This window comes from Drosophila serrata, unplaced genomic scaffold (assembly GCF_035046125.1).
Source record: "Drosophila serrata isolate PLE 108 unplaced genomic scaffold, ASM3504612v1 contig_240, whole genome shotgun sequence".
Lineage (NCBI taxonomy): Eukaryota > Metazoa > Arthropoda > Insecta > Diptera > Drosophilidae > Drosophila > Drosophila serrata.
Genome location: NW_028257138.1, coordinates 2,939,210 through 2,952,200, shown reverse-complemented (window position 1 = coordinate 2,952,200; position 12,991 = coordinate 2,939,210). Strand labels below are relative to the sequence as shown.

General features: G+C 44.0%; 5 protein-coding genes and 1 pseudogene across 8 annotated transcripts in view; 3 read left to right on the top strand and 3 right to left on the bottom strand.

The window, feature by feature from the left end:
- The window catches only part of Pkg21D (Protein kinase, cGMP-dependent at 21D), a 202,304-nt gene that overhangs the window by 94,769 nt on the left and 94,544 nt on the right, over nt 1-12,991 (top strand). The window lies entirely within an intron of this gene.
- Nucleotides 66-5,615, bottom strand: LOC110176834 (32 kDa beta-galactoside-binding lectin). 3 transcript variants are annotated; one of them, XM_086830519.1, is made up of 3 exons: nt 5,476-5,615; nt 524-1,117; nt 66-461 (listed from the first exon to the last, which is right to left on the bottom strand). In XM_086830519.1, the coding sequence occupies exons 2-3, from the start codon at nt 1,012-1,014 to the stop codon at nt 194-196; spliced, it is 759 nt and encodes a 252-aa protein (XP_086686645.1). In that variant the 5' UTR covers nt 1,015-1,117; nt 5,476-5,615; the 3' UTR covers nt 66-193. The 3 variants fall into 3 exon arrangements, with proteins under 3 accessions (XP_086686645.1, XP_020798945.1, XP_020798946.1); XM_020943286.2 differs by lacking the exon at nt 5,476-5,615 and adding an exon at nt 2,577-5,119; XM_020943287.2 differs by lacking the exon at nt 5,476-5,615 and adding an exon at nt 3,773-3,912.
- On the top strand, nt 6,636-7,058 carry LOC110177019 (cytochrome b-c1 complex subunit 6, mitochondrial pseudogene; annotated as a pseudogene).
- On the bottom strand, nt 7,803-8,582 carry LOC110177038 (uncharacterized). Its single transcript, XM_020943554.2, has 3 exons — nt 8,407-8,582; nt 8,230-8,356; nt 7,803-8,169 (listed from the first exon to the last, which is right to left on the bottom strand). The coding sequence occupies exons 1-3, from the start codon at nt 8,478-8,480 to the stop codon at nt 7,924-7,926; spliced, it is 447 nt and encodes a 148-aa protein (XP_020799213.2). The 5' UTR covers nt 8,481-8,582; the 3' UTR covers nt 7,803-7,923.
- On the bottom strand, nt 9,747-11,428 carry kraken (serine hydrolase like 2 kraken). The gene is made up of 3 exons (XM_020943281.2): nt 11,156-11,428; nt 10,889-10,975; nt 9,747-10,787 (listed from the first exon to the last, which is right to left on the bottom strand). The coding sequence occupies exons 1-3, from the start codon at nt 11,226-11,228 to the stop codon at nt 9,949-9,951; spliced, it is 999 nt and encodes a 332-aa protein (XP_020798940.2). The 5' UTR covers nt 11,229-11,428; the 3' UTR covers nt 9,747-9,948.
- On the top strand, nt 11,372-12,879 carry LOC110176828 (uncharacterized). 2 transcript variants are annotated; one of them, XM_020943280.2, is made up of 4 exons: nt 11,372-11,593; nt 11,653-11,725; nt 11,781-12,511; nt 12,578-12,879. In XM_020943280.2, coding segments are annotated over exons 1-4 (1,026 nt in total). In that variant the 5' UTR covers nt 11,372-11,591; the 3' UTR covers nt 12,798-12,879. The 2 variants fall into 2 exon arrangements, with proteins under 2 accessions (XP_020798939.2, XP_020798938.2); XM_020943279.2 differs by having other exon boundaries at nt 11,495-11,725.

Below are 12,991 nucleotides of genomic sequence, written 5' to 3'. Positions count from 1 at the left end.
AATGCAAATTAATCACCGAAAGCCCTGTCCAAAGAGTCTCTTGTAAATATTCAAATATGAAGAAATGAAGGACAGGCTTTGCTTTATTTTCGTTGCTCACAAGAAGAAGTTAACTGGTGCTAAAAGTATTGATCAAAGCCAACGATTGAACAAAGAGCATTTGCTACAAGATAAAACCAATCCCAGATCTAATTTAGATAATGGACAGCTTCTCCACGCGTGCCAAGAGCGGCGAGTCGGAATGGTATTCCAGATTCCTAACAGCAAAGTCACCCACATCGTTGGTGAAGCACTTCAGCGTCGAGATGGAGAAGGGACGTCCCGGGAAGTTGTAGTAGGTGAAGTACTGACCATTCACAGCGATCAGGAAGGCGCGATCGCCCAGTCCAAAGGCAATCTTGAAGAGCTTGCCGCGCACAAAGGGGAACTCACCCTCGGTCTCCTCGTCATCGGGGGCAAAGCTAAAAAGAAAATAAAAGCCAGTTAAGAGAGAAGTTCACTTAATACTGAAGAGCTTCCTTACCTGTTATCATCCCGCTGATAGCTACGTGAAACCGTGGTCCTATCAAAGTTCACATGGAAACGGAGCACTGTTCGCCCAGTGTCGTTGCACTGGAAGCAAATGGAAAACTCCGTGGTGGGCGGACCCTTTGCTATGCACTCCATGGCCACCACAGTGCCCGTCTCGTATCTCCGGGGCACGTCACTCTGGAAGGCGACCCGGTCCGGGCACATGAGGGTGCGCGGAAAGACAAGCGGAAAGAGCATGCGATGATGGAACTGGGTGATCTTCTCAAAGTCCCCGTACAACCGCACGAAATTAATTTGCTTGGGGAACTTGACAAACTCAAAGGAGCCATACAGCTGGTCATTCACATAGATCTCGAAGCACCGCTGCAGCACGGCCACTCGGAAGGTGAAGGTCTGGCCCGGCTGGAGGGGATTCTTGGGCCCGTCGCACTTCCAATTCTTGCTAATCTCCTCCTGCTGCCAACCCTCGCCCGGCTGGAACATGCTCCGTATGATTTGACCCTCACGGAAGTTGGCCTCGATCTTAAGGAAAACCGTTTCACTCTCGTTCTGGGCATTGACATTGTCGGTGAGGTCGAGGGATATTCTGTGTTTTTGAGGATTTTTTTAAATTGATTTGAAATTAGTTGTTGGGTAAAATGTGATTTGTATTTATTTTACAGATACTCGGCATGATAACTTTTTTTTTTTATTTTTATATTCATAAATACCCTTACAGGGTATTATAATTTTAGTCAAAAGCATGTGAAGGAGCCTTTTCCGACCCTATAAATCATATATATTCTTGATCAGCATCATCAACCGAATCGATCTAGTTACCTCCGGCAGATAAACATTTTTTACCAAATTTTTTTTAAATTTTATATCGTCAAAATTGTCAAAAATTTTGAACATTTTTCAAAATTCATGAATTTGAATTTGAGTATGCAGATTTATTAACCTAGTAAAAACTAACATAGGACAGCTTTCCTATAATTTAATGGATTCTTGGTGATAATTGGTAAATGGTATAAAAACTTCTTCGATGGTAGTTTGTTTGCAAATTGAGTTTATGTGGTTAGCTGTAAGCCAAGTAATCATTGGTGACCTTAAGGTCAAGGATGAGCTTGGGTCTCAAAGGATTTATTTCTAAAGTTTCTATCCATTTAATTTTTTAATACAAAATAATGATAAATATGGTCCATTCTAAAGGGTTTTTAAACCCCTATATCTTAGCAAAACTTTCTATACGATTAAGAGTATGTTATGAGTTTCATTATTTCCCCATTTAAATTATTTTCAAAGCTATAGGGGTTACACGAAGAAAGGAACGATACTATGTGGATTTTTTCTTTCCTTCGTTATTTATTTTTATGAAACTGTGTAAGCACTTTATCTTCACATAAACCAATTTGACTTCAATATTTACCACACATTCTCTATAGTTTATCGAGCTCCATAAATAAGTAATAAACCTACCCTTGTTTGAGTAAATTCCTAATAAATGGTAGTAAACCTACATACATTTCTTGGGTTGTTATAATATTATTCAATGTAACTTCCTCTGCATACGCTTTTTTGTTAAAAATTCGAATTCATTGAAGAGGAAGTAACTTTTGTCTGCTTAGAAAAGTATTTTTATTTCTAGGTACATATGTTATTTTTTCAACAAAGAATAAAAAAAGCATAGCAATGGTTGAACTAATAAATTTACAAACTTCTATAAAGGTAATTGTAAATAATCTAGGTAGAACTTTCAAGTATCAATTTCGTTTTTGTTATGTTGTGTTTTCTTTATATTATTTTTTAAATTAAGCAAGTCCAGTGTTTAGAAAATCGTTTGCAAATTTAGTTAGCTGGGATTCTTTCCTTTTCATTAAATTTCTTTTAAATACCTATATAATTATATTATCTATCGGAGGCTTGGACAATCAAGGGGACACAGAAATTTCTATAGATCGAAGAGCTGAATAAGAATCTTCACTACTGTTTTAGTTTTTCCTAAAACCACAAAAGTTCCTCCCTCTACCGAGCATCTGGAATCGTAAACGAAAACGATTGCCTACTTATTGGGATGCGGCTTGACGCGTCCAGTGACGATGAGCACATGCCCAAAGGGCACCTCCGTTAGCACCTTTGCCTTCCACACGTTCATCGCGTCTCGCGGTTCCACTGCAACTGAGGCAACGATATTTGCCGTATCCAAAGGTTGCCTCCGGAATCGGCGCGTTTTATGCGCCTTTATGCTAATAGATTCGCCATCCGTCGCCTTTCCTCGTTCATTTGTTGTGATTATGTAAAGCGGGGGAGCTACGGAGGAACGGAGGGGGCTAGAAATGAGGAATTACCTGCAGCCGCATGCAAACTTGACATGGACGTGGACGTGGTAAGGTTACCCCCACATCCCAACCCGTTCAATCGAATCCCATATAAATCCGACCCAGTGAGCCTTAGGGGGGGAGCTCCATGGGCTCCATGACGAGAACCTTGCTCGCTTATTTATTTGATTCAATCCTTGCCTTTGTAACCCATAACTGTCATCCTCGAGTCCTTTTCACGGTTGCTGGCTGTCACGCCCCCAACTGCCGACGACGGCCCGCCCATTTGTTGCTAGTACAAGCGACACTGTGAGAAATTTTGGGTACTTATTTAAAAGGGAATTGAAGTCGAAGTTCTGAAAAGAACAGATGGGGCAATCTTTGGGATATAAACATTATTGTTCTTAAGGATATCTTTGGTTTCTTAAATACTCTTCAAGTATCTTAACATATTTTTGTTGAAGGGATCAATAGGGTAGTAATGGTTCTTAGAGACATCTTCGGGAACTCCAAAAAGTTTAAGGATCTTGGAGCAATCTTCCTTAAGATCATGATATTTGAGTTAAAGAGATTTCCTGGTATATTCCTATTACTTCCATAGATTTCTCTGACACTCCCCTTTCTCCTCTTGGTATTTTACAATTCTTCAGCAAATGTCCTTGCCCTGTCTTCTCTCTGTGTGAGTTCTCCTCCAATCTTAACCTCTCTCTCCGGCTGCCACTCACTTCCCTTTCTACAGTTGCTCCTTTATACTGCTCCATTGTTGTTGCGTGTCTTCGGGTGAAATAAAACAAGGCAACAACAATTGATTCCCTGTCTAAAGTTTTTGCATTTGCACTAAAGTGCGACTTGGGGCTGGCTGGGAGCACTTTTCCTAGCCGCCTCGGCTTGTACTACCCCGCCCAAAATCCAGTTCTCGGGGTAATTCATTTCTTTTGACGTACCTTGGCATATTCGCTGAAGTTCTGTCTCCGTCTCTGTCTGCGTCTACACCTTTCGCTTACGTCCACGTCCAAACCAATGACATCTCCTCAGGGTTCCTCCACTCATCCTTAGTACAGTGAAAGGTCGGGTCATTGGAGGTGAGGTGGTGCACTGTGAGCTGGTCAAAAGGGCCTGGCTATACATTTGGAGATTATTATGTTTAGGTAAAGAGATTTAATTTGGAAACTAATTGAACATCGGTATACGATTGGGTGCCACAGAAACAGGACCATAACTGAATATAGTGCTAACATCAAGTTTTCCATAAGCATCTTTATTTCACCGATGTCCATGGATCATTTCAAGGATAGGGAGCTATTGAAAAGATTCTTGATTCTGGTCTTAAAGTAAACCTTCCTAGATTTGTAGATTGTAGCTCATTTTACGATTGTCTATTCACCTTTAAAAACCAATTTTTTTAAGAATATTAAAACTACGAAATATCTTAAGGGTATATATTTAAAATTCTCCATAAGGTGCTCCTACTGTACTCCCCCGAACAAGTACGTGGCCTCTCTGTTTGCCTATGCTTTCTTTTGCTGCTGCCGTTTTTTGCTTTTCTGTCGCTTGCACCTGATCGAATTGGGTCCAAGTCTTCAGGCTTAACTCGACTTGGCACTTGGCTGCTCGTCTCACATAAACATATACATATTTCTGATTGCGTTTCACCTTGGGGCACCGGAACCCTGAAATACCTTTCTCCGGCGCATCCCATTGCTGGAGCCCAGGTGCCTGGCTTTGCCTGCTACGAATGGCAAATCGCTAATTGGTTAGTTATGGCCACCGACAATCCGACAACAAGCCAATCCATCAATCGGCTCCTGGGTGACCTTGTCAACTAGAGCTACTGGGACTACTCCGACCTGACCTCTGGGAGACGCGGGAACTCTTTTTCCAAACAGAACTAATGAAGTAATCGTGTCGATTTCAACTTTAATTTCCGCTTGTCACTCCAAACTGATAAACCGAGTGGAGCAACTGGAGCACTGCGAGTGGTTCTCTGTGTACGTTGCACAGTTATCAGTGTTGGGTGTGTGAGGCGGAGGTGGAGGTGGAGCTGGAGGTGGATCTGGGTGGTTGCCACGTATGTCCCCTTGGAGCCCTTACCCCCCTTCTTATCTTGCTGCCTCCAAGGGCTCCTTGGCTCACTCTATCCCACTCTCTGTAGCTAGTTAGGTCTTTCCGGGAGCTCTTTTATCTCGCTGCCAAAGCCATATCGAATTGGTTTGTGGCGAGCGACGACACGTCTACAGAAATCAGATTTTACGGTCTTGCGACGGTCTGAGGCGACGGCGACGGGAATTGTCGCAAATCGGACAAGCAATATAGTGATAATGGCTTTACGACCCCCGATTTCATGCCAGCGCACCAAGTGGAGCCGAGTAGCCGACTCCCTGCCCGAGTTCCAAACGGAAGCCGATCGATAATCAACCGGCATTGGGGAGAGGAGCTCACCTCAGGTGGCGTCTGTTGGTTTTTTTTTTGGAGGGGGGCGGAGCATATCACTTAACTTTTAGTATCTCATTGTCATTATCACTCTCTCTCCCTCCCAGCGGGAATTGTGCAATTTGGTATGGATTGATTGGTTTCCAAGGAAGAGATTGAACCTCTCCATACACATTTCAGGTGTTTTGATTGTTTCCATTTCGATTTCGATCCTCACCTGCTATTCTGGATGGTGACGTAGCCAATGCCGACTAAGATTATTTGATAAGGTAGTTAGTTCCAATCAAGAGGACACCTCCTTGTATGGTGGGGGTTAAGCCAAACCGAAACCGAAACCGATCTCCATAGATCACCACCACGTGGCGTTTGTGTGTGCTTTTTGGGACATGAAAATAACTTAAGCCAAACGAACAAACTTTTGGTAATTGCGATCACAGTTTGCATTCCCTTGGCCCAAGTAATTCGCTGCCCCGAAGAGTAGTGTCTTTGGGTTACACGTAGGCAACACCCCCCGGGACGATCTCTAGATCGGTTAGGAGCTCTCTATATATATATCATAGTAACGACGGATCGATGGCACTACCTATATGCACTTGTCGCGTTTCGGAACGTAACTGAATCGTTGGATTTGACGGTGAAGTTTAAAACGTCAGCTCCCCAAAGCGAACGAGCGAAGTCGACGACGATCGCTCCCGGCATAGGCGATATCTCACCTGTGCACAGGTGGCGAAGAAGAAGAAGTACGTACCTAGCAGAGTGTGTGTGTATGAGAGAACAAATAAATATATGAAATATTGAACGCACAAAATGTGGAGCAACAAAGTGGGTGATATTTCTGTAGATAGCACACTAACACTCACACTCGAGTCGCGAGTCCCCGTTCCCAGGTATGAGTGCGTGGCTGCCTTTGTATTGGCCATTAAAAGCGGCCTGGCCTGGCCTGGCTGTCAACGTGTAGCCACCAGCCAACACCAACCTCCCTTCTTCTAGCTGATGGAAAATGAAATGGAAATGCCAAGTGGAAATGTCGCCCCGCAATTTGTCTCAATAGATTCCCAGTTCGTGGCTGTGTCGTTATCAGTACAGGTAACAAACTGCTGCCACGTGAGGTGAGAAGCATACGGGGTGGACTTCCCTACTTGCTGGCTCCATTCTTTACCTGCGACCCGGTCAGGCGCATCCAAGCAAGCACACAGCACACACAATTGAAGGCAAGACAATAGGACTGGTTAAATAGTTGCAAATTAATCAGGATTTCAAAGTTAAAATAGTTTAAACATATATATTTTTTAGCTCTCAAAATATAAAACTTGTAGACATTTTTTCATCAAGAATAACCTATAGCTAAATAGTTTTAAAATTATATCAAGTCACCGGGTTGTTTAGGCTCCAATCTTGGAGTATTTGTCACATCAAATCATAGCTATCTCAGCTTTTAAAGTCAAAGGTTATACCTTGATTCGTTATATTAACATCAGTCAAAATCTGGAAAAGCTACCAAAAATGGCCTTTAGAAGCTGGTTCTCGCTGCCCATGGTTAAAGCCGATGACGAAGGGGAGTTGGTTGATCCTCAAGAGACACTCAGGGATAAATGCCGAGAAAAGAAACATATTGAGTCGTTGTTTAACAAATACCAGAAGTGCAATGATCGCGTAAATGGAAAATCCAACACTACTGAGACATGCATTGAGGAATTATTTGACTATGTTGCCGAATTGGATCATTGTGTGGCGCACACCCTCTTCTCAAAACTAAAGTAATTTGAAATTAAAGCAAGAAATACAAATGTTTGCATATTATTTCGAATGAGTTTATTAATGGCAGAAATAGGGGAAAATATCAAAGGGAAAAGTGCGATATATGGAAGAAACTTAATTAATTTGTCCCTTTCCGGTTACTTTAGTAGAAAATATAAATATAATTGATATGAACTTCTCGCTTCTATTATCTTGAGCTCAACTGTACCCGCGTGTGGCACACGGAATGCATGACAGACAGGTGACAACACACCCGATCGATCGTCTCTAGTATTTGTCCAAGCGATCTGGAGTCACCACTCGTCCCAACCCTGCCACGCTCGGCATTGTCTCCCTCGATCCCCTGCCTCCTTATCAATGGACAAACAGCGAGACATGCCGAGAAGCGTCATAATTTCTCTTTGATGTTTGCACGGGCACAGCCGAGGAGAGTGTCATTAATTGATTTATTAACCAAGTTGACTGTCAGTCGGGCACAAGTCTCCCATGGGTCCGATTTGGGGATGTCCATCCCAGTAATTATATGGCCAACTAATTAGGTAAATGTGTTTGCCACGATAGTAGAGATATGTCAGGGTTCCCCTTCGGGATGATAAGGTCGATGGGGAGAACATGTCGATCGATGGGCGGGCACTTAGATGATTGTGGAATGGTTCCATCTCGTCATCTTTGATCATTGTTTGAAGTGGGAACGGAAGGTGAGCATACCAACTTACACCCACACCACACACACTCTCTCTCTCTCTTCTCCATTCTCCTTTCTCTAGTTTCAAGCCCGCGGTCATGTGCGTGTACATTTGGAGTGTGTTTATTCAGCTGGACACCTGAGACACCAGACACAGAGCGTACAGCAAATACCATTCTATATAAACTATATATCATTTATGGGTTTCCAAGGAAATATAACCTAGAGCTCTGCGCTCTTGGCCTGCTGGTGCTGGTGCTGCTTCTGGGCCTCAATCACATTCTGCATGACCAGATCGTAAAGGTCGTCCTCCTCCTCGTCCTCCACTTGCTCCTCCTGCGGTTTCTTCCCGATCTCCTGCAGGCTCTCCAGTTCCTTTCTGTAGTTTTCCAGAGCTTGCTGAAGCAGTTTTTCCACGGGAGAATATGTAGAACGGGATCTCAGGCGAGCCTTGGCTATCTCCAGAGCCTGTAGGAGGATACAGTATCTTAGCAAGGGATCTTCAATGAGAAAATGAAGCTCACTCACCTTTAAGGTGTTGGAATTTCGCAGGAGAGCTTCTTCATAGGAAAGGACCTTGGGTGCAGGTGGATGTAGGTTCGAGCTCTCGGCCAGCTTTTCATTCTGACGCTCTAGTTTTAGTTCCTCAATTTGTCTAAAAACAAAATATATTTATATTTTTTAAGAGATCTTAGGGACACTTACACTTTCTCCAATTTCTGATCAATCTCCGCTTCGAGAGCCAGATATTTGTCATTTATTTCTTTTATGATATCCATTTTGGCCAAAAGGGAATTAGTAAATAAATATCAAACGTAAACAAATGGGTTGCCAGGCAACATATAACATTTTTCCTGACTGTCAGTGCTGCCCAGCGTGCACGAGCGGTAAATTTCAAAGTTTATAAACTGTTTTTCAACACTGAAAAATCATTTACAACCGATAAGTGTAGCTACATTTAAAATTTAAAATCAAGCGGGAAAGTATTTCCGTTGTTTTTTTTATTTTATTTTGGGGAAATAAACATAAGACCACGTAAAATATTCAAATATGAAAAAGATTGAATAATTTTGTGCCCAGGAAGTTTATTTTGTAAGCAATTTTTTGCTTATCTGCCCATCTGATGTGATAGTTTATCTAAGCATGTTGTTTATTATATTTGCAAATCGACGAGCTGTTGATGATATGATAATAGCTAGCTTCAACAAAAAAGAATAGATTTTATGGCCTTTTAGTAGTCCCATTTGGGCATCCCGCCGATCAAAGGTCATTCCGGAGCACACACAAAAATATTTCTAACAAATTTTTGGGAATTTCTATAGGTCTAAAAATTATTAGAGTATAATATTGGGTTTAATTTATACTAAAATAAAATTTACTTGATCTTTGTGAGGGTTAACATCCTTGTCAAAATCTCTACATTCTAGTTTTCTCTTAGTCACAGGGAAGCTCCCTACCAAAATAATACAAAATAACTTCATTGCTATAAAAAAAAACCCATTCACTTAACCAAAGCACCCCAATTAAATTCGGCTATTAACTTTTCACCATCGGATAATAAAGTTATATGGGCTTTAGAGTAATAAAAAAACACTTGACCCATATATGCATACCTAAGTATGTATATCAAGTTAGGAACTCTTTTGATACTATGATGAAGACCTTTATCTTGGGGAAGTAAAGTTTTTATTCAATTTTGTAGGAAACTTGATTTTAAAATAATATACATAATATAAAATAATCTTTAAACCCTTCAAAATTTAAATACCTACTTAGTAATTATCCAAAGTTTCCTAAATGTCATACTATTAATGACTTGCCAAAATCACAAGTAATTAAATTGTTTGTTACCACTAATTGCTTTCTACAAGTTATATTATAATGATGACTTGGCTCAAACAGAAGAAATAACAGTCATAAAAAACGATTTATTTAAGTTCGCGCCGTCCAAAGTTCAAACCCAAAAAGTAAGATAATATTGCTTTCACACCAAAAACAAGTTTGAGGCAAACAAAAAGAGAAAAAATATAAGAAGTAGGTGAAAATTTGTGCACAATTTAGTCATATATTTATTTTGTGATTACTTAATGCCCGTGAAGGCATTCACTACCATAACATCGACGAACATCGAACAAACCTTTGATCACTGTCACATCACATCATATCCCCAAGAGGATAATATATACATACACTTTAGCCTAGTCTACATCCTACGTCCTATTTAGGTAGCCTCCAAACTTAAGTAGCTCACGGTTCCAGCAAAAACTGGTTGATATGCGGCGCCACACGCTCCGGGGTAACCAGGTGCAGGTGATGGGTTCCCGGCACCTCCACGTACACCACCTTAGAGGCGTGCTCCTTCAGGGTGGCAATCACATCCGCATAGACCTGCGGCGTCTCGAACTTCATGCCGGGAGTGCCGCGTATGTTGAGCACTCGGCAACGAATCTGACGCGCATACGCCATGGTCTGCTCCGCAGTGAACATGCCCAGCAGGCTCACCTTTAGGCGCAGATCTCGGGCAAATAAGTAGCCATCCCGACTAGGATTATGCCGCATTCCCCGCTTCATAAGGACACGCACTGAGGTCTCATCCACTGAGCCATCGTAGGCATCCAGCACCAGTTTGATCATTTCGTCGTACGAGTAGCAAGGCTGCTTGGTCTCGGGCAGTGTTTCGTAGTCCAAGAACTTGTCCAAAGCCTTGCCAGTGCCCTCGGCCATTCGCTGCACACCTCGTACCGTGGGTCCGGCTATATCGATGTTGATCAGCTTGTTCACCTCATCCGGAAAGCTGGCGGCGTACATGAAGGTCAGGGCTCCGCCCAGCGAATGTCCCAGCAGGGTCACATTCTTCCAGTTGTACTTGCGGACAATGCGACGGATCAGGCAGATGCCGTCCCAGAAGATAAAGTACTGCATGCCCTGGGGATAGTGCGACGACTTGCCATGACCGGGCAGATCGATGGCCAGGACGGAGACATTGCGAGGCAGCAACGGGCACAGGCGATCGAAGCTGCCGCAGTTGTCCTGCCAGCCATGGAGCGCTATGATGGGCTGTTGTTCTCGGGAACCCCACCATTTCCCTAAGCCGATAGGAGAGATAAAGATTAGCAGCTGCGTCACGTTTCAAATCACGTCAGATTGCCATGGGAATGGCACACCGATAAGGATGACTATGACTCACCTTCCACAGTGCCCCAGGGCACGTCAATGGAAAACTCCTCCCAGCTGTTCTCGCCCAGCAGCGGCTCCTCCACATCCACCTGGCCATCTGGAACGGAGAAAGGGAGAGCACATCGTTAGCGACTGCAGGCGAAACCGTAACGCAAAGCGTCTTGTGAAATCGCAGCCAAAGCTGAGACTTCGGACCCCGAGGTGCAAATAAGTGCGGCTACAGGTGACCAGGTCTCGCAGTCCCCGGTCCCCGCTGCGCTTCAACACCTGCACTCACTTGTCTTCGGCGACGACATCGACGCGGATGATGATAGCGTCGTGGTTGTGTTGGCTACGCGTGTCTGGCCCATGTTACGGCTGCGGAACGAGGTTTGCGATCAAGGCACGGGTCGGACCAGCTGGGGAGCTTGCGAATCGAGAGACTGTCGCCAAAGCTCAAAAGTTTTGCCTTTAATCGTTTTGTCAATGAATTAGCCCATCTGGCTGTGGCGATGTGTCGGGAAAACAGCTGGATCGGGGAGTTAGCTAGAGGAAAGCAAATCATAAAACTACTAAAATTTCGCTTTATAGCTAAAAATTTAGCTATATCGCTGTTCTTTTAGCCAGTATTACGACTTGGTGGCAACGCCATTGTTTTGATTGTGCATTGCCTGTGAAATTTGTAAACAAAGTGTTTTTCTTCATAAAAAGTAAGCCAAGGCTTTTAAATCAACATGTAAGTTTTCAAAATCATACTCCCACTTCATGCCCAATTGAAATGAAACCGCCCCACAGGACAGAGTACTGGAAATCCAACGAGCGCAAGTTCTGCGACTTTTGCAAATGTTGGCTAAGCGACAACAAGGCGGTAAGGCAGACTTGTAACTTGATTTAAGAATCCCTGCTAATGCAGAATCCTGCAGAGCGTCGCCTTCCACGAGAGTGGGAAGCGGCACAAGCTGAACGTGGCCAAGCGGATAACAGACATCAGCCGGAGCAGCGAGAAGTCGGAGAGGGAGCGCCAGAAGATGGACGCTGAGATCCGCAAAATGGAGGAGGCGGCCATGAAGTCGTATGCCCAGGATGTCCACGCCCATGGCGACATGACTGCACGCTCCATCAACACGGTGATGAGGGCCACAGCCGCCGCTGCCTCCTCCTCTTCCGAGCGAGGTGGCGTTAGCTCTCAGCGGCAGCGTCAGGTGGATCCCATGCGACTAGAAGGACTCTCGGACGAGGAAGAGGACAATCGGCGTGTGAATATCAGCAAAGTGGCAGAGGCCGCCGCGGTGCCAGAGGCTTCGCTGTGGGTGGAGGGCAAGTCGGATGAGGGGCACACGTACTACTGGAACGTGAAGACCAACGAATCGGTGTGGAAGAAGCCCAAGGAGGGCTTCCTCTCCTACGAGGAGTACGAGCGCATCAATCAGCTGGCGGTGGACCAGCAGGAGCTGTCCCAGGCGGAGGAATCGCGCCGTTTTCGGGAGAATGCCGACGAGGAGGTGGCGCGTGTGAATAGGGAACGGATGAAGGCCTACCGAAAACCAGAAAATCCCAAGGAAAAGAAGCAAAAGGAGGAGAAGCGCAACGCCTTCAAGACGGAGGAGGAGGCAGCCACCAAGGAGATTGGTCAATGGCAATCCGTGGTGGTGAAGTATGGGTGTCTTTTGAAAGGAATCTTTTTTAGAGTTGTCCAATTCATCAAGTTACTCTGTTTTAGGCCCCCAGAGGAGGCCATCGACTGGCAGCTGCCCAAAACGGATTACTATACTGCTGCTCCCGTGGTCTCCGCGGCCTCCAGTGAACCTGAGCCTCCCGTCAAGCGGTTTAAGGAAAAGACAATAGGAGGCCTGGATGAGGAAACGGCCTCCAGTGCACCTGCGACGTTCAAAAGAAAGTTTGTCAAGAAGGGAAATAGTCGGCAAAGAGTAGAGGATTAGAATTAAATAGGAAAATATAAGTAAAATACAAATATTGTCCAGATTTAATGATTTTAAATCTAAGACTATAAAAAAATACTGACAAGCCAGGTTATGACGATCGGTATTTGTTGGGTTGCAAAATTCATAAGATAATCAATTTTTTAATATACTAGATCTAGGTTGAAATAAGCTAAGCTGGTCACGCTACTCAA